We start from the raw sequence: 21695 nt of genomic DNA, 5'->3' as shown, positions 1-21695 counted from the left end.
GAGTCAGCCCTTTGAAAGACAGGCTGGATTCTGCAAGCGGTCTCAGTCTCCCCAGCTGTCCTGTCGAGGAGGTGGCCCAGCCTGAGCATAGCAAGATGGTCGTGGAGGGGCCACACCTGTCCCAGCCGACTGTCATGCAGGGACTGAGGCCAGAGAAGCCAAAGTCAGGCACCTGCCCCACCCACTCAACCCACTGCAGGCGGAAGGGGCCGCCTGGGACTGAGGCCAGTGAAGCCAAAGTCAAGCACCTGCCCTGCCCGCTCAACCCACTGCAGGCAGAAGGGGCCTCCCGGCAGGCACTGGCTCCCACGGGGAAGCGGGACTCGGGGGATTTCCAGGGGCTCAGTGCAGTTAAAGAGGATGTGTGTGGAAAAGCCGAAGGCCACAGGGAAAGGATAGCCAGGCAGGCCGCTGGGCATGGGGTTTTCTGATTACCCAGAAACCAGGCAGAGCTCCTCAAAGCCTGGGACCTGAGGGCAACCAGACAGGGTGAGAGTCAAGGAGGCATCTTCCGGCCCAGGTGCCAGGTGCTCTGTCCACCCGCCGGGGCATACCCGCTGCTCCAGCCCTGCTCAGCGGACAACCACTGCACCACCAACCTTGCCTCCAAGAAAGACCACGTGGGCCTGGGAATGTGAGGATAGGAGGCTGCCCCTGCCCTGCCCCTGTGCCGGGCCCTCACTGCCTGCAGGGCGTGAAGCCCACAACTGGCCTAGCAGGAAATCATCCTGCCCCCTCCACCGCCCAGCCTGGTACCAGGCACAGAGCCTGCCCAGGAGGCTAGTCATCCTCCCCGTTCACACGGCAGAGGCTCAGCCCTCCCTCCAGCCATCCCCTGGGGCCACCCAGTCTCTCCCCTCCACCAATCCCCAGGGACAGGGCCCCAGGGAGGCTGTGGCACACGGGGACACACACACCACAGCCCTATCTCCCCCTCTGAGCCGGCTCAGCACCAGCTTGTCTTCATGGCTGACACCTCCATGTTCCTCGGGGGCCTCCAGGGACCCCATTAACTGTGAGCACAGACAGCCATCAGCCTGGGGAGCAGGACACAGAGAGAGGGTCTGGGGGACCAGGGGTGGCCCTGGACCATCCCACAAGGAGGGGACAGCCATGGCCAGTGGCTGGGTTTTCTGATGGTCCAGAAACCAGAGAGTGCTCCTCCAAGCCTGGAACCCAGAACAGCCAGGAAGGGCAGGAGTCAATGAGGCATCTCCCGGCCCAGGTGTCAGGTGTCCGGTGCTCGTAGGACACGACCCCACCATGGAGACCAGAAGCCTGTTCTTGCTCTCAGAGGACTCCCACCCCCGAGCACAGAGAGCAGGAAAACACCGAGACCAAGGCCAGCCTGCCCCAAAGGCCAGAGAGCAAGGTTCCTGAGTAAGGACATCCCCCCCAGACATGCTGGGTCCTCCCCAAGGGTGTTGGGTCCTCCCGGCTCCAAAGGCCAGAGAGCAAGGTTCCTGGGTGAGGGTGTCCCCCCAGACACACTGAGTCCTCCCCAACGGTGCTGGGTCTTCCCCCCAAGTGTGCTGGGTCCTTCCTGCATATGCTGAGTCATTTCCTGGTATGCTGGTCCTGCTGGGTATGCTGGGTCCTTCCTGGGTGTGCTAGGTCCTTCCTGCATATGCTGGCTCCTTCCTGGTGTGCTGGGTTCTCCTGGGTGTGCTGAGTCCTTTCCAGGTGTGCTGGGTCCTTGCGGGTGCGCTGGGTCTTCCCTGGTGTGCTGGGTCCCCGTGGGTGTGCTGGGTCCTTCCTTCTCCGATTGGCAGGCACATAGCAGGTACTGGGAGCACCTGCCAGTCAGCCCTGGGCAGGCTCCATCTGGCCGAGAGAGGCCAAGGACCCTCTAGAAGCCTGGCTGATCCTTCCCTTGGTCCCTACCTGGGTGTGCTGGGTTCTCCTGGGTGTACTGGGTCCTTCCTGGGTGTGCTGGGTCCTCCCGGGTGTGCTGGGTTCTCCCGGGTGTGCTGGGTCCTTCCTGGGTGTGCTGGGTCCTCCCGGGTGTGCTGGGTCCTCCCAGGTGTGCTGGGTCCTTCCTGGGTGTGCTGGGTCCTTCCTGGTGTGCTGGGTTCTCCTGGGTGTGTTAGGTTCTCCCAGCTATGCTGGGTTCTCTCAGGTGTGCTGGGTCCTCCTGGGTGTACTGGGTTCTCCTGGGTGTGCTGGGTCCTTCCTGGGTGTGCTGGGTCCTCCCGGGTGTGCTGGGTCCTCCCAGGTGTGCTGGGTCCTTCCTGGGTGTGCTGGGTTCTCCCGGGTGTGCTGGGTCCTTCCTGGGTGTGCTGGGTCCTCCCGGGTGTGCTGGGTCCTCCCAGGTGTGCTGGGTCCTTCGTGGGTGTGCTGGGTTCTCCCGGGTGTGCTGGGTCCTTCCTGGGTGTGCTGGGTCCTCCCTGTGTGTGCTGGGTTCTCCTGGGTGTACTGGGTCCTTCCTGGGTGTGCTGGGTCCTTCCTGGTGTGCTGGGTCCTCCCGGGTGTGCTGGGTCTTTCCTGGGCGTGCTGCGTTCTCCTGGGTGTGCTGGGTCCTTCCTGGGTGTGCTGGGTCCTCCCTGTGTGTGCTGGGTTCTCCTGGGTGTACTGGGTCCTTCCTGGTGTGCTGGGTCCTCCCGGGTGTGCTGGGTCTTTCCTGGGCGTGCTGCGTTCTCCTGGGTGTGCTGGCTCCTTCCTGGTGTGCTGGGTCCTCCCTGGGTGTGCTGGGTCCTTCCTGGGTGTTCTGGGTCCTCCCTGTGTGTGCTGGGTTCTCCTGGGTGTACTGGGTCCTTCCTGGGTGTGCTGGGTCCTTCCTGGTGTGCTGGGTCCTCCCAGGTGTGCTGGGTTCTCTCAGGTATGCTGGGTCCTTCCTGGGTGTGCTGGGTTCTCCCGGGTATGCTGGGTTCTCCTGGGTGTGCTGGGTCCTTCCTGGGTGTGCTGGGTCCTTCCTGGGTGTGCTGGGTTCTCCTGGGTGTGCTGGGTCCTCCTGGGTGTGCTGGGTCCTCCCAGGTGTGCTGGGTCCTTCCTGGTGTGCTAGGTCCTTCCCGGGTGTGCTGGGTCTTTGCTGGGTGTGCTGGGTCCTTCCTGAGTGTGCTAGGTTCTCCCAGGTATGCTGGGTTCTCTCAGGTATGCTGGGTCCTTCCTGTGTGTGCTGGGTTCTCCTGAGTATGCTGGGTCCTTCCTGGGTGTGCTGCGTTCTCCTGGGTATGCTGGGTCCTCCCAGGTGTGCTGGGTCCTTCCTGGGTGTGCTGGGTCCTCCCTGTGTGTGCTGGGTTCTACTGGGTGTGCTGGGTCCTTCCTGGGTGTGCTGGGTTCTCCTGAGTATGCTGGGTCCTTCCTGGGTGTACTGGGTCCTTCCTGGGTGTGCTGGGTTCTCCTGGGTGTGCTGGGTTCTCCTAGGTATGCTGGGTTCTCTCAGGTATGCTGGGTCCTTCCTGGGTGTGCTGGGTTCTCCCAGGTATGCTGGGTCCTTCCTGTGTGTGCTGGGTTCTCCTGAGTATGCTGGGTCCTTCCTGGGTGTGCTGGGTTCTCCTGGGTATGCTGGGTCCTTCCTGGGTGTGCTGGGTCCTTCCTGGGTGTGCTGGGTTCTCTTGAGTATGCTGGGTCCTTCCTGGGTGTACTGGGTCCTTCCTGGGTGTGCTGGGTTCTCCTGGGTGTGCTGGGTTCTCCTAGGTATGCTGGGTTCTCTCAGGTATGCTGGGTCCTTCCTGGGTATGCTGGGTCCTCCCGGGTGTGCTGGGTCCTTCCTGAGTGTGCTGGGTCCTTCCTGAGTGTGCTGGGTCCTTCCTGAGTGTGCTGGGTCCTTCCTGGGTGTACTGGGTCCTTCCTGGGTGTGCTGGGTTCTCCTGGGTGTGCTGGGTCCTCCCAGGTGTGCTGGGTCCTTCCTGAGTGTGCTAGGTTCTCCCAGGTATGCTGGGTTCTCTCAGGTATGCTGGGTCCTTCCTGGGTGTGCTGGGTTCTCCCAGGTATGCTGGGTTCTCCTGGGTGTGCTGGGTCCTTCCTGGGTGTGCTGGGTCCTCCCTGTGTGTGCTGGGTTCTACTGGGTGTGCTGGGTCCTTCCTGGGTGTGCTGGGTTCTCCTGGGTGTGCTGGGTTCTCTCAGGTGTGCTGGGTCCTTCCTGTGTGTGCTGGGTTCTCCTGTGTGTGCTGGGTCCTTCCTGGGTGTGCTGGGTCCTTCCTGGGTGTGCTGGGTCTTTCCTGGGTGTGCTGGGTTCTCCTAGGTATGCTGAGTCCTCTTGGGTGTGCTGGGTCCTCCCTGGTGGGCTGTGTTCCCTCAGGTGTGCTGGGTCCTCCCTGGTATGCTGGGTCCTCCTGCGTGTGCTGCGTCCTTCCTGTGTGTGCTGGGTTCCCCCAGGTTTGCTGGGTCCTCCCGGGTGTGCTGGGTCCCCCCGCCAGGTAACCCCTAGTCCTCCCGGGGCATGCTAGGATCATTTCTCACACCAGACACAAAAAGCCTCCCCCAGGGTGGCCTCCTGGCTGAGCCAGCTCCAGGCCCAGATGGAAACCTTCTGCTTGTCTACGCCTAAAGGTAAGCACGGGAAACAGTGCGGGGAGCCTGGAACTACAGCCCAGGACCAGGGTCAGGTTAACCCGAGGCCACGTCCACAGGACAAAGCTGAGATGCCTCCCCAGGAATCAGCCCAGGCTGGGGCTGCTGCAGGCTGCAGGCCTCTGGACAAGGTCCCATGGCAGGGAGCAGGACCGGAGACAGCCCCAGCTCCAGCTCCAGCCAGGGAGTGCACAACATGGAGAGAGGCCGTGAAAAGAACATCCCTGCCCCAGAGCCCGCCCTTCCAGGAGCCCTGTCCTCCCCTCCCACCACTCCCTGGGGCACAGAGTCTGAGTGCGGCAGCGGCAGCTCCCAGGCCTGGCCGTGGCTGGTCGCCAAGAGCAGCCCTGGGTGGCGTCTGGAGCTCGGGCGAGGGGTCAGACTCCCACCCTCAGACACAGTGGGCAGCATTGAAAGGCAGCGGGGAGGGCCGCTTCCTCTCCATTAATCAATGGTCCCAGTTTAGAAACAGTTGCCCTGAGCCAACGCCAAGGGCTAAACGGGCTCAGGACACCACCCAGTCCTAGCCACCCAATCTTCTCCAAGGCTCTGCTTCCTGGCATAGCCTCAGGGCCCCAACAGCTGCCAGAGCCACCTCCAGCCCACACCCAAGAGGCCCACACCTGAGAGACCCCCACTGAGGGCCTCCTGCTCGAGGCAGGGAAACCGAGGTTTCCTTCAAAGGTGCAGGACTCAGAGTGGGCCTGGGTGCTGAGGCTCCAGGCAGGACCACTGATGTCTCCCCCGGCTTGGCAGGCACACAGCAGGTACCCGGGAGCACCTGCCAGCTGGCCCCCAGCAACGCCTGGCTCCATCTCACCGAGAGAGGCCGAGGACCTTCTAGAAGCTTGGCTGACCCTTCCTTCGTTCCCGACCCCGTACCTCGGGGCCAAAATGACTTTCTCCTCCGCTCTGCTCCTCTGCTCCTGTCTCTGTCCTGTCTGGAAACTTGTCCGGAACAAATTGCACCTCCCAAACCTTCCCCAGCCCACAGGCCCACCTCCTCCAGGAAGCCCTTGGGGCAGCCAAGCCTCTGATGGGCATCACTGGAGCCCTGACCACTCACCTGGACCCAGGAGTGAGGGTGGCAACACTCTAGTGTGGTGGTGCCGGAGACCCGTCTGATCTGCCCCTTTGACTGGTGGCGGGGGGGGTGGGGGGGGGGGGAACTGAGGCCCAGAAGGGAATCAGAGCCAAAGTTACTATTTATTTATTTATTTACTTATTTATCTATTGAGACAGGGTCTTGCTCTGTCAGCTAGGCTGGAGTCCAGTGGCGCAATCTTGGCTCACTGCAACCTCCACCTCCCAGGTTCAATCAATCCTCCTGCCTCAGCCTCCTCGGTAGCTGGAATTAGAGGTGCCCGCCACCACGCCTGGCTAATTTTTGTATTTTTGGTAGAAATGGGGTTTCACTATGTTGCTCAGGCTGGTCTCGAACTCCTGAGCTGAAGTGATACACGTGCCTTGGCCTCCCAAAGGACTGGGATTACAGGTGTGAGCCACCATGCCTGGCTTGAGCCAAAGTTTCTTGAACCAAGAAAGTACCTAGAGGTGACCCAGGCCTCATTTCTCAGAGCCTGCCCTTGTCCCATGAGGTCAGCTGAGACCAGATCAAGAGATCTGTAGAGACTTTTGTGACTTCGTGTACTACAAAAGACAAATCTATTAGGAGGTCATTTGTTCTCAGTAACTTTTTCTTGCTGGTCTTTTCATTACCAATTCTGAGCCAAGCCCAGGTCACCAGTGGGTGTTGGGGAAGGGGTGAGGGCATCCATCCACGCTTGCCAGAGCAGCACACACAGGTGGGACCCGGGTGCAAAGGCAGGACGAGGCCAGGTTTTCAGCTGTGAAAACTGTTCCTGGTTGGTCTGATGAAACTGATACTCTGATGGGACCCCAAAGTCCTCCCAGGGACAGGGCAGGGGGTCTTTAGAGTCCCCCTCGCTCCTTTGCAGACCCACAGGGCAAGGAAACTGGCAGCCCTGGGGGATCTTCCAAACCCTGGACCACTCTGGGAGACTCCACATGGCAGCTGGGTGCTCTTGTGTAATTACCCCAAGAGCCAGGGTATTAGTCCGTTTTCCAACTGCTGACATACCCTAGACTGGGCAATTTACAAAAGAAAGAGGTTTAATGGGCTTACAGTTCCACGTGGCTGGGGAGGCCTCACAATCATGGCAGAAGGCAAGGAGGAGCAAGTCACGTCTTACGTCTTACATGGATGGCAGCAGGCAAAGAGAGAGAGCTTGTGCGGGGAAACTCCCCCTTATAAACCATCAGATCTCATGAGACTTATTCACTATCACGAGAACAGCACGGGAAAGACCTGCCCCCATGACTCAACCACCTTCCACTGGGTTCCTCCCATGACACGTGGGAATTATGGGACATACAAGATGAGATTTCGGTAGGGACACAGCCAAACCATATCAGCTGGGGACAAAGTCTGCATCTGAGCCATCACAATGGTTGTCCCTGCCATGACTCCCACTTCCCGACCCTTCTGCCAGGCCCACTCCAGGCCTCACCTACGTGGACTCACGCAACCTGCACAAAACATCGCCAAATCTCCTCCCTGCTGAACAGAAGGGGGACTGAGGTCCAAGAGGTGGAGTAGGTTACCCCGGTCACACAGGCACAGGCCTGGGGAACACCAAAGCCAGCCCTGGACAAAATGAGCGGCTGGCCCTGACTGTGACTGCACCGAGGGCTGCACTGGGCCGGGGAAGCCTTCACTGCAGGGCCTGCCCAGGGCCGGGCCCTCCACCTTCCGGGCAGACAGGCCCGCTTTGTGCTCCCACGGCTCCCGCTGCTTCTGCGGAAGGGCTCCCAGGGCCTCAGGGAAACACTGCTGCAAAGTCCCCGCCCACTGCAGACCCGAGACTTGCCATCTGGGCCAAGGAGGGAGAGCTGGGGCTGTGGGGAGCGGGGAGGGCTCCTTCCCCCCACTGCCCTCCATAGCTGCCCAGAGAGTTCCTGTCTCCCTCCCCCACTCCTTTGTTCAAATGAAATAATTTGGGGGAACCAGAAAATATGGCTTTTATTTTCAAAACTGGAATCAATTATAATTGGGGGGTTAGTTAAATATTCCCAACTGCGTTTGAGCTCAGGTCTGCAGTCCCCAGACCCAGAGTGGAGGAGGGACAGGAAGGTGATGGTGAGAGATCTAGGTGGGAGCACTATGGGCAGGGGCTACACCTGCAGGCAGCACCGCCTCACCCCTGGTCCTGCACACCTGGCCCTGCAAACCCGGCCTGCACACTCAGCCCTGCACACTCAGTCCTGTACACTCAGCCCTGCACCCTCAGCCCTGCACACTCAGCCCTGCACACTCCACCCTGCATGCCCAGCCCTGCACATTCCACCCCTGCACACCTGGCCCTGCACACTCCACCCCTGCAGGCCTGGCCCTGCACACCCAGCTCTACACACTCCATCCTGCATGCCCGGCCCTGCACACTCCACCCCTGCACACCTGGCCCTGCACACTCCACCCTTGCACACCTGGCCCTGCACAATCCACCCCTGCACACCTGGCCCTGCACAATCCACCCCTGCACACCTGGCCCTGCACACCCAGCTCTACACACTCCATCCTGAATGTCCAGCCCTGCATAATTGAGCCCCGCACCCTCGGCTCTGCACACCCAGCCTCCACACCCTCCCCTTCTTCCGAGAGAGTGACCAGCGAGGAGGCCGGGCAGCCACCCTCCAGCTTGTCAACTGCCCCCTGTGAAGGCCACGTCTGCCCCAACTGGCCACTCTCCCAGGAGGCCCGCTACCCAAGGGCCACAAGCCAGCCACAGGTGAGGATGCTCCTGCCCCGCAGGGGACCCTGCTCCCCTCTCCTCCAAAGCAAATCTCAACAGCTCCCCCGGGACCAAGGCTTGTCCCTGCACCAGGTGGCAGCATGGCCAGAAGGGAGCACATGGCACTCCTCAGACAGACCTGGCTTCAGCCCCAACTAGGCTGCTTGTGAGCTGAGCACCAGCAGCTGCTGGGTCTCCTCAACCTTGCTTTCCTCTTTCATGAAGCAAATGAAGTGTGGAGTTGATGAGGTGATGCAGGCAGAGAGTGGCCCAGAGCCAGGAAGGAGCTCCCAGCCTCCAGCCTCCCTGCTCTGCGGTGCGTTCCCACGGTGACTGGGGCATGGGGCTGCTGCTGTGGATGCTGAGCCCCGGGCCCAGGCACCGTGAGAGTCTGTGACACAGAAGTCAGAGCCAAGAGGCTGGTGGGGCGCAGGGAACCTGAGTGCACCCCACCCCCAAGCACCCAAGCATGGGCATCTGAGCCTACTCCGCAGTGCTGGCCTGGGCCTGGGGAAGACAGGCCCCTCCCACTGGGCATGGAGCCCCCCCAACAATGCCAAACCCCCAAAGATGCAGAGCCCTCGCCCCACGCTGGACACTGAGCCTCCACGAGACGCCGAGTTCCCCCACAGGGTGTGCAGCCCGCAGTGAGCCTCCTGCAAGCCCTGTGCCTGCCGGTGCCCCGGGGTCCACGCGTCAGGGTCTCACGGAGCAGGGGGCTTGGAGCTGGCTCCTGACAAAGATGAGGTGGGAGGAGGGGACTGACGGTGGGCAGAAGGCCAGCCCTGAGGGGGCAGGTCAGGTGTCCTCCCTCCCCTCCCAGAGGACACGGCCAGGAAAGGCCACCCCGCAAGGCAACCTCCTCCTCGCCCTCCCCTAGGAACAGAGACCACAGGAGGCTCTGCTTGGCCGACCAGTGAGCCACAGCCCCGTCCCGGAAACCTCCCCAGCCTGCCCAGTCAGCCCTGGTATTTCCGCGTGAAACCAAAGTCAAGCGGCGCACATTGCCAAAAGATTAGACAAATGAGACGGAAAGGCCCTCGGGACATTTCTCAACTCCCACCTGTGGCCAAATGACAGCTCCCAAGAAGCCAAACGTGACAGTGGAGCCCACTCCATCCTGTGTGGACCCCACCTGTCCTTGGAGCAGGGATGGGTCACCTCTGACCAGCCCGCAGAGGGACCACAGGGAGGCCTGGCCAAGGCCTGCAGCCTGGATGTCACAGGGCAATGACAGGGCAGGGGCCCCGGCGGGGGGGCCCTTTTGTCCACACGAGACAGACAGATCTCAGTCCCTGGTCACTGCAGCAGCCCTCCCAGCCACCCAGCATCCAGGAAGCAGCAGGCACTCGCGGTGACTCGGCAGGGGCCGTCCCAGCTAACAGACGACATTCAATAAACCCTCCAGCACCAACCGTCCGCCTTTCCAACAATGGCCAATGCCCCAGGCTGCTGGCACCCAGCTCAGAACTCTGGGGAGACCCAGCACCTCTGCAGAACCCCTCCTCAGCCCGGCCCCCAGCGGAACGTGGAGTGGGCAGGAGTGTCACCCAGCTCAGAACGCTGGGGAGACCCAGCACCTCTGCAGAACCCCTCCTCAGCCCGGTCCCCAGCGGAACGTGGAGTGGGCAGGAGTGTCACCCAGTTCAGAACGCTGGGGAGACCCAGCACCTCCGCAGAACCCCTCCTCAGCCCGGCCCCCAGCGGAACGTGGAGTGGGCAGGAGTGTCATCCAGCTCAGAACGCTGGGGAGACCCAGCACCTCCGCAGAACCCCTCCTCAGCCCGGCCCCCAGCGGAACGTGGAGTGGGCAGGAGTGTCACCCAGCTCAGAACGCTGGGGAGACCCAGCACCTCTGCAGAACCCCTCCTCAGCCCGGTCCCCAGCGGAACGTGGAGTGGGCAGGAGTGTCACCCAGCTCAGAATGCTGGGGAGACCCAGCACCTCCGCAGAACCCCTCCTCAGCCCGGCCCCCAGCGGAACGTGGAGTGGGCAGGAGTGTCATCCAGCTCAGAACGCTGGGGAGACCCAGCACCTCCGCAGAACCCCTCCTCAGCCCGGCCCCCAGCGGAACGTGGAGTGGGCAGGGGTGTCCTTCACAAACACGGGGACCTCCTGATTCATCCGATTTCCTCGAATCGCCTCCTGCTGCCTGCCTGGGCACCGGAGCGCATCTCTCACTCTGCCCTGGCATCTGCCTGGCATGGAGCCCCGGTGGCAACCACACGAGCAGTCCCAAAGCCCCAGGGCCACTGGGAGTGTTTCATGCCATCGGGACGGCCGTGGCTCAGGCTGCCTGAGGCCAGGATGAAGAAACCCGGGACAGAGCAGGAAGCCACAGAGGAAGGGAAGACTCCCGCTTCCCATGGCCCAAAGGAATCAGGACGAGGCTCTGCCACTTTTCCCCGCATTGGCACGCACTTTTCTTTACAGAAATCCCGTCACCGCAGTAGCTTGCTTTCAGCCCATCCCCACTCCCTGCAAGCATCTCCTTCGCCACCAGCTCCTGCTTCAACCTGGTCTTCAGGGCCTGTGCGGGAGTCCCATTTACAGCTGTGCTGCGGTTACTCAACCAGTCACCTCAGCTAAGACCCCCGGGTGTCCCCCATCTTTTAACACTGAGGACAACAACAATTCGGCAAGGTGGCAGCACAGCTGGAGACCCTGGGACCTGGCCACCCCCTGCCTTTCTAGGGGGCCAGCGTCCCCATTTATAAACAGCAGGGCTGGACGCGGTGGGCGCTGAGATGATATGCTTCAGTGCCACCCACTGACGGGGGGTCTCTCAGGGTCACCCTTCCCCTCGACACCCTCAGAGGGGCTGCAGGGAACTGGTGGAGGGATTGCAGAACATCCTCAGAAGAATGCCCGTTCACTCGGGGTGTCCCCTACACAGCTGTGCTGGGGACGGCCAGTGGCCGACACATCCCCGCCCCTTGCCCACAGGCTGGCCATGGCCAGGGTCTTGGTCCCCCAGGGGCTCCACTCACCATACTGACAGCGGGGTCCCTGGAAGCCGGGGGGACAGTGACACGGCTGGGCTGAGCCTGGCACACAACGGCCACCGTGAAAACAGAGGCCGGCGCTGCATTCAGCTGCGGAGGGAAGGAGAAAATCGGTGAGAGGGGCAAGGAGGGGTGAGGCAGGGGGAGGTGAGGCCTGAGGGTCTCTCGGGCAGGCAGCCCACCCAGCCTGCCAGGTCCCCAGCCCCGTTCTCTCTGTCCTAGGTCACACATTGCCCGGCCACCAATGGAGGCTGGCGTGTCCCCAAACTCCAGCCACGGCCACATACAGTTGGGGTTAGGCGGAACCCCTCTGGAGGGCAGTAAAGCCCTAACTCACTTCACCTAGATGGGGAGGAACCAAGGGCATTTCCTGGGGAAGGTGGGCAGGGAGTGGGGTCTGGGAGGGGTGGGAGGAGGGAAGGTGGGGGTGCAGGGGTGAGGGGTGGGCTGCCCAGTGATGAGCGCTGCACAGCTGCAAGGGCCGGCTGAGGACCCCCCTCAAGACCCTGATGGTAGAACCTACTAGGTTGGCCCCAGCCCCGGGAGGGGATGCTCTGGCCCAGGCCGGCCAGACCCCAGGGAGGGGAGGCTCCGGCCCAGGCCAGTCAGACCCCAGGGAGGGGAGGAGATAAGGTCCTGGCAGGTGGGGAGCCACGTGATGACAGCGGCTGCCCTGGGGCTCCCCTGCGAAAGCGAGGCCAGGGTGTGAGGGTGGAGGAGGCCACAGCTGGACCTGAGAGGCGAGGCAGGGGCTCTGGAGAGAGAGGGGCGCCTTGTGGCTTGGCAGGCAGCCCCGTTACTGACAGACCCACACTGCCTCGCTGCCCCCTCCACAGCAGGTGCCCCCCAGGCTGGACCAGGTGCCCCCCGGGGGCTCCAATACCAACTTCCTTCACCGGGCAGCCCCTACCCTGCACGTTACTACTTGGGAGGGCAGGGCCAGGGTGGGAGGGCAGGGCCAGGGTGGGTGGGCTGCACCTCACCCCTGAGGGGTGCTTGCTGGGTGACTGCACGGTCAGCACAGTGACCTGAGACCCCCTGCCCCACCCCGGAGCCTGTGTGACCTGTGGGCTCAGTGAGTTTGTGTGTCACTCACAGCACCCCTGCCAGTAGCAGGGAGGGAAGCTCTAGACAGGGGGGCCCTGCCGGTGGCTGGGCTGGGGCTCCTGGGATTCCCAGGCATAGGTCGTGTCAGCTGAGAGGAAGAAGGACACTCAGGCACTCGTCGTCTAAGCAGCCCCAGACCAGGGGCTGTGCCCGGTGGGGAAACTGAGGCTCAGAGACTTCATTACCTGGCCTGGACCACAGAGTGAGCCATGACCGGCTCGGGCTTCAGGGCCTATGTGGCCATCCTGTTTACAGATATGCCCAAGGCCAGCACCCAAACCTGGACTTGGGGTCAGGAGGACCCGGCCTGGGCTGGCACAGAGAAACACGGGTCCCTGTGAATGCTTCTTCCCCCCACCCTCCTGCAATCACAGCCACTACCACTGCCCCAGGCATGGCGGCATCCCCTCCCCGCCTGGGCCCTCACACACATCTGGCCACATTCAGGCCCCACCAGCCTCTTCCCTCCAGCCAAACACCTGCAGCCTGAGGATGTGTCCGAACGCGATAGGGTGGGGGCCGGGGGGCTGCAGGGAAGCCGGATGGAAGTTGCCATGACCCTGGAGGAAGCACAGGAAATTCCCCAGGGACCGGGGACCAACCCGGGGCCCAGTAACAGGAAACATCCGTGTCCCAAGTGTTGAGGCCTGATGCCTGCTGACTTGTGCAACTGCAGCAGCAAGCCAGCTGTGTTTAGTTCCCACCATGAGGAAGGTTTTAGGTTTTCCTTGTCCTGAAGACCTCTAGCCCCAAATAGCCAAGACCAATCACCCCTGGGTGGGGAGCAGGTGCCGGCCTGGAGACCACCCCTAGGATGCTGCCCTCCCCAGGCTCTGCTGAAGGACGGAAGGCAGGACCTGCCCAGATCTCGGAGCCTGGGGAAAAGCAGCCACTCACTGCCTCCCTCCTCCCACCCTGTTTCCCATGGGCTGGGCCCCACCCTCCTGTTCTCAGGGCCCCTCTCCCGGAGCCCGTGCCCACCACCCTGTGTCCCTCCCATAAACCCCACACCCTTGCCTCCCTCCCTGCCCTCCCAGGAAGCATCTGCCTAAATCTGAAACAAAGGGGAAAAGGAGTGTGCTTCTGAAAATCCCAGCCAGACCCAGCATCCCTGCTGTCCCGGCTGAGGACACCATCTCTCAAGGCAGGCGGAGCTGACTCTGCCGGCGGAGAGGGGCACATGGACCCTACCACAGGCGCACCCAGCAGGGCACCAGGCCCGGGGCAGCCACTGCCCTCTCTTCAGTGTCCAGGACAGACATTAATCCTTGGTCTTCGTCCTGGGCTAGAAGGAGGACACGGAGACCAATGATTAACGTCTGTCCCAGGCTGGGAGGGTACGGCCACAAGATGTTCCCCGGACCCCGGGTCAGTCACTGGGATGCGCACACAGCGAATCCTCCTAGCAGCTCACCTAGCGGCTCAGACCAGGGGTCTGGGAGATAGCCGCGTACGCACTGGATCATTCACCTGCATCCTGTCCAAAGCCAGTCCAGTCGGGTCCACCCCTCAGGGTATCTTGAACACACCCACGTCTCTCCACCTCGTCTCCGCCATGACACCAAGGCCACCGTCATCTCCTGCCCTCTGCAGACGCCTCTTAGCTGGCCCCAGCTTCTCCTGCTCACTCTATTTCCATTCTCTACCCTGCTGCCATAGTGACTTTTTAGAATACAACTCAGATCTTTGTTCCCCGGTTGCAAACCCTTCACTGGCTTTCCATTGACTTGGCACAAAATGCCGCGGCCCCCAGATCCTCCCTATCAGACCCCCGTCCGGCTCCTGGCCTCACCCCAGACTCAGCTCTCCCTGCTTGGGGGCCTCCCATGAGAAAGCTGCTCTCTGTGTGGACAACTCTTCTCTTCCCCAAATGTCACTTCCACAGGGAGGCTCCCTAACCCATCTCCAAATCAGAGCCCACAGCGCCCCGCTCTTGCCCCCTCTAGTGCCTCTCAACTGTGATTAGGCACTCAGTTGGGGTGACAGCTCACTTCCCATGCCAGGCCCTGGGCTCCCTGAGAGCAGCCCCCAACTCCATCTTGATCGCTGTCACGTACCCAGTTCCGACACGCAGGTGCACCGGCAAGCTTGTTGATGAAGGGGTGAATGAATGAACAAACCACCGCATGGCCAGGCCAGCCAGGTGTGAGGGACCTGTGGATGCTCCTTGGGGAAAGGGAGGGCGCAAGGGGACGGAGGAGGAGGGCTGCCCACGGACTTGCTCCCAAGGGGTGGAAAAACACTAGGAGGCTCTAAAACAAAGATGCGCAAAGCTGCGCTCCAAACCGAGAGCAGGTGTTCCTGGTAGACACCCCCATGCCGTCAGCATCCCCTCCGCACTGCAGCATGTGCTGACAACGCACAGCCACCTGACAACGCACAGCCACCTGACAACGCACAGCCACCAGACAACGCACAGCCACCAGACAACGCACAGCCACCTGACAACGCACAGCCACCTGACAACCCACAGCCACCAGACAACGCACAGCCACCTGACAACGCACAGCCACCAGACAACGCACAGCCACCAGACAACGCACAGCCACCTGACAACCCACAGCCACCAGACAACGCACAGCCACCTGACAACGCACAGCCACCAGACAACGCACAGCCACCTGACAACGCACAGCCACCAGACAACGCACAGCCACCTGACAACGCACAGCCACCAGACAACGCACAGCCACCAGACAACGCACAGCCACCTGACAACGCACAGCCACCAGACAACGCACAGCCACCTGACAACGCACAGCCACCTGACAACCCACAGCCACCAGACAACGCACAGCCACCTGACAACCCACAGCCACCAGACAACGCACAGCCACCTGACAACGCACAGCCACCAGACAACGCACAGCCACCTGACAACGCACAGCCACCTGACAACGCACAGCCACCTGACAACCCACAGCCACCAGACAACGCACAGCCACCTGACAACGCACAGCCACCAGACAACCCACAGCCACCAGACAACGCACAGCCACCTGACAACGCACAGCCACCAGACAACGCACGGCCACCTGACAACGCACGGCCACCAGACAACGCACGGCCACCTGACAACGCACAGCCACCTGACAACCCACAGCCACCAGACAACGCACAGCCACCTGACAACCCACAGCCACCTGACAATGCACAGCCACCTGCAGCAGCCCGGCCTTCAGAGCTGTCGAGGGCCACGCCTCTCCCTCGTTCACAGAATGGGAACTGGCAGTGAGGACCGTGGCCATTTGCCAGCTGCCCAGCTTCCCAGGCATCTGCTCTAGGGTGAAACTGGGCAGGTCTGCCTCAAATTCCTAGACCTAAGGCTGGGAGGGCCCTTAGAGGCATCCGGGGTACCACCGGCGCGGGACGGCAGGTTTGGGGAGGGCATGGCGGCATGTCCAGGCCATGTCTGTAGCCTCTTTAACGCCCCCCACTTTCTCACATTGGACTGAACCACAAGCAAACGCCTCTCCCAGTGGCTGGAGCTCATTTCCAGAATCGGGTTAACTGTGGAAAGGGGACTGGATTCCTCTCCAGGGACTCAGTTCCTGCAGGTGAAGACCTTGGGCCACTTCTCTGGAGCTGCCGCTTGGCCAGAGCCCTTGGCAACTTTTCTTCCTGCCCCCTGAACAACCCAGCCATCCTTTGGGAAGTTGGGGTGACCACCAGGCGGATCAAGCCTTCCTCTCCTCCTTCCTCGCCCACCACCCTGGCTCTCCAAAGGTGATCGCTGGAGCAGGGGCAGTGCACCCAGAACCTTCCAGAAGAAGGAGCTCCAGCTGCCACTAAGCATCACTCTGGACTCCGGTGACTGGCGCCACGTCTGTGCCTCATGGCCTGTGTTCCCCCGCACCAGAGTCCCAGGGCAGGCCCACGTCCCCTCACCATGCACCAGCAGAAACCTCCAGGGGACAGGGACGGAGCCGAGGATCAGGGACTCCTGCCCCTTCTGCTGAGGACATTGAGCAGTCCCCAGGCCTGCATCTGAGACGGTAACCACAGAATCCAGGGTAGGTCTCTGCCCGCAAGCACTGGAGAGGCATGGGCGGGCGGTAAGGCCGCTGCCCTCAGCACCTGCACAACCCCTGGATGGGGCTCCCAGCCCGGAGGTGCCTGGGGACTCTAAGGCGTCACGGGGCTCCCCACCCAGCACCCTACAGGGCAGCTCTTGTGCTGAAGAGGGAACAGAAGGAAGTTCTGGGCCAGGTGTGAGGATGGGGCTGCAGCCATGAATGGGAGCGGGTGTAGGTGTGAGTGACACACATCCTGTGTGTGGGAGTGAGTGACACGTGTCCTATGTGTGTGAGTGAGGACACATGTCCTGTGTGAGGACGTATGTCCTGTGTGTGGGTGTGAGTGACACATGTCCTGTGTGTGGGTGTGTGGACACGTCCTGTGTGTGGGTGTGAGTGACACATGTCCTATGTGTGAGTGTGAGCAAGGACACTTGTCCTGTGTGTGGGTGTGAGTGACATATGTCCTGTGTGTGGGTGTGTGGACGCATGTCCTGTGTGTGGGAATGAGTGACACATGTCCTATGTGTGTGAGTGAGGACACACGTCCTGTGTGTGGGTGTCTGGATGCATGTCCTGTGTGTGGGTGTGAGTAACACATGTCCTGTGTGTGAGGACACTTGTCCTGTGTGTGGGTGTGAGTGACACATGTCCTGTTGTGGGTGTGACACATGTCCTGTGTGTGGGTGTGAATGAGGACACTTGTCCTGTGTGTGGGTGTGAGGACACATGTCCTGTGTGTGGGTGTGTGGACACGTCCTGTGTGTGGGTGTGAGTGACACATGTCCTGTGTGTGGGTGTGTGGACGCATGTCCTGTGTGTGGGTGTGTGGATGCATGACCTGTGTGTGTGAGTGACATATGTCCTGTGTGTGGGTGTGAGGACGCATGTCCTGTGTGTGGGTGTGTGGACGCATGTCCTGTGTGTGGGTGTGTGGACGCATGTCCTGTGTGTGGGTGTGAGGACGCATGTCCTGTGTGTGGGTGCGAGTGTGGACACGTGTGCTGTGTGTGGGTGTGAGGACACATGTCCTGTGTGTGGGTGAGGACACATGTCCTGTGTGAGTGACACGTGTCCTGTGTGTGGGTGTGACACATGTCCTGTGTGTGTGTGAGAACACATGTCCTGTGTGTGGGTGTGAGTGTGGACACGTGCTGTGTGTGAGGACACATGTCCTGTGTGTGGGTGTGAGCGAGGAGACATGTCCTGTGCATATGACTGAGCATGGTGTGTGAGCATATGTCTGCACATAAGCATGCATGTGGCGTGTGGCCTTGTGCACGCTCGAGTGAGCATGTATGGGCATGATCGTGAATAGGTGCTCACAGATGTGTGTGTGTATGCGTGTGTGTGTGCCAATCTGTGCAAGGCAGTGCATGAGTGAGCTCGTCTGGTGGGCGGTGGGTGCAGATGCAAACGTGTGCCTGGCACAGGGGTCTGTGAGTCTGGATGTGACTCCATAGGAGAGACCTGGGGTGTAGGGGTGGGGGTCACAGTGGGACAGCAGGTCCCGCCGGGCCATTTGTGAAGCCCGTGCTGTGTCTGCATGGAGGAAAAGGGAGCCCAGAGCCTGGGGCGCCAGCTCAGCCAATTCCCACGCTGGGACTCGGGGCTGGCATGTGGCCCGAACGGAAAAGGAAAAGCAAACGGCGGAGGCAGGAAAATGGAGGGCGGCCCGGGGTCCACAGAGGGCCCTGCAGCCCCTTCCCAGCAGGCCCAGCCAACCAGGTGGGCAGAGGCCACAGGGCCCAGATGACCCAGGAGGGGAGGGAGACCTGCCGGGCCCGCCGACCTGATGGTCCAACAGCTGGACATGGGGCCCCAAGCCCAGGCCTCACCCTGGCACCCCTGACTATAGGTGCCAAGGCCGCAGGTGCACCAGAGCCCAGATCCAGGGCAGTGTCCAGCAGCCTGGACCCCCATCGATTCTGCCAACCCCATCTGTGTGCAAGGAGGAAGGCCACCACCCCCGTCCGGGGTTTCTGCAGCACCACAAGCTGTATATAGCACCCCTGACATAAGTAACTCCATCTTAGAGTCAGACTCTATTTCACATCTCACAGGGCACTTTGCCAACAAGGACAAGATGTCTGTTGCTTAAGAAACAAATTTTAAAAATAAAGATTGCATGCAACACAAACAAGCACACTCTCCACTCTCAGGCCTCACCGAGGACTCCCCGGTCATAACACCAGCGGGCCTTCAGCTGCTGGAAAGGGCTGTCCTCGTGGAAAGAAGTCAGCATCTGCCCCGAAGGCTCTGCCACATCAGAGGCCCTTGTAAGGCCCACGGAGGCCGCCAGGGCCAGACCAGGAGATGCTTTTTGTCTTTGTTTGTCTTTTGTCTTTTCTCCCGTTGACCCTTTCTCCTATCTCTTTTTCTCCCGGTGTTCAATGTGACTTTGTTTGTTGTGAAATGTTTAACCTATAGCATTTATATATTGACTAAGTACACTGTGATATATAGTTTGCAATGTTGACGGGCGTGTGGAGCGGCGGGAGCCTGCGTGCCTGCGGCTCTGACTACAGAGTGAACCGGAAGCACGAAGGAGAACCGCCTCCTCACGAACTTCATGGAGCTCACAGCCTGTGTGATAGAAATAGCATCAATAAAGTCTGACATTGTGGAAAGACAGGATCATGCTCATGCGTGGACCTGGCTATCTCTGAGCCTGCACTGCTCATGAGACAAACCATCGCAACCCCTCCCTGCAGACTCAAAGCCTGCGCAGGCCATGGATTTCCTGAGAATGTGTTTGTCCTCCCTGGACAGCTCAGCATCCCCCAGGTAGCAAGGGGACAGGAGGGGCCAGGAGGGGACAGGAGGGGACAGGAGTGGCCAAGAGGGGACAGGAGTGGCTAGGAGGAGACAGGACCGGCCAGGAGTGGCCAGGAGTGGACAGGAGGGGACAGGAGTGGATAGGAGTGGATAGGAGGAGACAGGAGGGGACAGGAGTGGACAGGAGGAGACAGGAGGGGCCAGGAGTGGACAGGAGTGGACAGGAGACAGGAGGGGACAGGAATGGCCAAGAGGGGACAGGAGTAGCCAGGAGGCGGCAGGAGTGGCCAGGAGTGGGCAGGAGGGGGCAGGACAGGCCAGGAGGAGGCAGGAGGGGGCAGGAGGGGGCAGGAGGGGACAGGAGGGGGCAGGAGTGGCCAGGAGGGGGCAGGAGTGGCCAGGAGGGGGCAGGAGGGGACAGGAGGGGCCAGGAGTGGCCAGGAGGGGGCAGGAGGGGGCAGGAGTGGCCAGGAGGGGGCAGGAGTGGCCAGGAGGGGGCAGGAGGGGGCAGGAGTGGCCAGGAGGGGGCAGGAGTGGCCAGGAGGGGGTAGGAGGGGGCAGGAGGGGGCAGGAGGGGGAAGGAGAGGATAGGAGGGGACAGGAGGGGGCAGGAGGGGACAGGAGGGGGCAGGAGTGGCCAGGAGGGGGCAGGAGTGGCCAGGAGGGGGCCGGACGGGGCAGGAGGGGACAGGAGTGGCCAGGAGGGGGCAGGAGTGGCCAGGAGGGGGCAGGAGTGGCCAGGAGGGGGCAGGAGGGGGCAGGAGGGGGCAGGAGGGGACAGGAGGGGGCAGAAGGGGACAGGAGGGGGCAGGACAGCCTGGAGAGAAGCTCTGGGTAGTCACACTGAAGCGTCCTCCCTGGGCCGTGGGTGCCTGGGGGTCTGCCCCAGAGTCGAGGGCCAGGCAGGCTGGGCACAGAGAAGGGCTCCAAGGTCCTGCAGCCCCAGCCTTCACAGAGGCAGGGCCGGGCCCAAGCTCTCTAGACTCAGTTCTTGCTCCATCTGCAAATCCAGAATCCCACCCCTTCTCTCTGCCCCTCCTGACCCCCCTGAACTGAGTGAGCCCTGTCACCTCTCACAAGGGCCACCATGAAGCAGCCCTCACTCCCACCTCTGCCCTGCACAGCAGGCCCAGCCCCTCCTTTGCACAGACTCTGCCCCTGCCCTCATGAGGGCCCCAGGCCTATCCCCCTGTGGTGGGGTGGAAATCCTGTCCCCCAAATATTCCTGCCTTCCTGTGACCTCTAAATGTGACCCTGCTTGGAAATGGGGTCTTTGCAGATGTGATGAACACCACGACTGAGATGAGGCCCTGCCGGATTAGGGTGGGCCCTAGGGCCTGCAGAAAAGGCCCCAGAGACACACAGAGGGGAGATGACCATGTAGAGACGGAGGCAGAGCGGGCAATGAGGCGTCTACGACCATGGAACGCCGCGGAAGCTGGAAGAGACAGGAAGGACCCTCCCCTAGAGCCTCAGGAGCAGGCACAGCCTTGCTGACACCTTGATCTGAGGCTTCTCTCCTCCAGAACTGTGAGAGAGTAAATTCGCATTGGTTTCAGTGCTTGGCTCGTGGTCCCTTGCTGCAGCAGCCCCGGGAGCTCATACCTGCGCCCCCCACCCCACGCCCGTCCCATTTGCTCCAGCCACAAGATCCTGCCTCAGGGCCCTGCACCTTCTGTTCCCTACTCAGTGACCTCTTCCCAGGGACGTGCAAGGCCCACCCCTCACATCAGTAGACCACCACCACCTGGATAGAGGAGCCTTCCTGGACCCCCATCCAAGCCAGCACCACCCAGCCCCTCTGCCCCTTCCTCCTGCCTCACTTTACTCCATAGCATTTCTCACTGGCGGCTTCATCCTTTCCTGAGTGTCTCCTGCAAGGACAGGAGCCCCAGGAGGTCAGGGCAGGTGCAGGTTTCTGCTCACTGCTACCCTCTGGGTCCTGAGCACCATGGCTGGGCCTCCATGACCGTATGTCAAGTGGATCGCCTGCATCGGCCCCGTTCAACACATTTTAGGGCACTGTTTTATCTCTGTGACTTTGTGGCTTCTTTATTTTCCTTTTCTAAGATGGCCTCAAGATTCAAGGTGCAATTAGTTTGGGAAAGCCTGTATAGTCTGTCTCAGGAATCCACAGGGCACATTCGCATATTAAAGGCTCTGAAAATTCCTGCAAAAGAAGAAATCTGCTGAACTCTGGTTTAGGAAGCGCTTACTGGACCACAGAATCCCTTCCCAGTGCCCATCACAGCCCATGGAGCTGGTGCAGCTCCTAACTGTACGCTGAGGCCCTGCCTCTCCGTCCAGTGGCCTCCCCCTCCCCTGGGCCAGGCCAGCACAGCCCATATGAGGAGATGCAGGGTACAGGGGGCTGCAGGCAGGGTATTCCTGGGCTTTGTTCCTCCACGGTTCCACCTCAGGGTGTGCATGTGGAAGGACCGGCGAGTCAGCTGCTCCAGGCTGGC

At 61.4% G+C, this 21695-nt stretch overlaps 1 protein-coding gene across 2 annotated transcripts in view; it reads right to left on the bottom strand.

Moving 5' to 3' along the window:
* Nucleotides 1-21695, bottom strand: part of LOC100975124 (multiple epidermal growth factor-like domains protein 6) — a 127870-nt gene that overhangs the window by 84601 nt on the left and 21574 nt on the right. For both annotated transcript variants that reach the window (XM_063602254.1, XM_034953733.3), the window contains exon 4: nt 11315-11419. In XM_063602254.1, the coding sequence (XP_063458324.1) occupies nt 11315-11419 (105 nt within the window). The remainder of the gene's footprint in view (nt 1-11314; nt 11420-21695) is intronic.

The sequence above is a fragment of the Pan paniscus genome, chromosome 1 (assembly GCF_029289425.2).
Source record: "Pan paniscus chromosome 1, NHGRI_mPanPan1-v2.0_pri, whole genome shotgun sequence".
Taxonomy (NCBI): Eukaryota; Metazoa; Chordata; class Mammalia; order Primates; family Hominidae; genus Pan; species Pan paniscus.
Note: the sequence above shows the minus strand (reverse complement) of the source record. Positions and strands in the feature narration are given on the sequence as shown.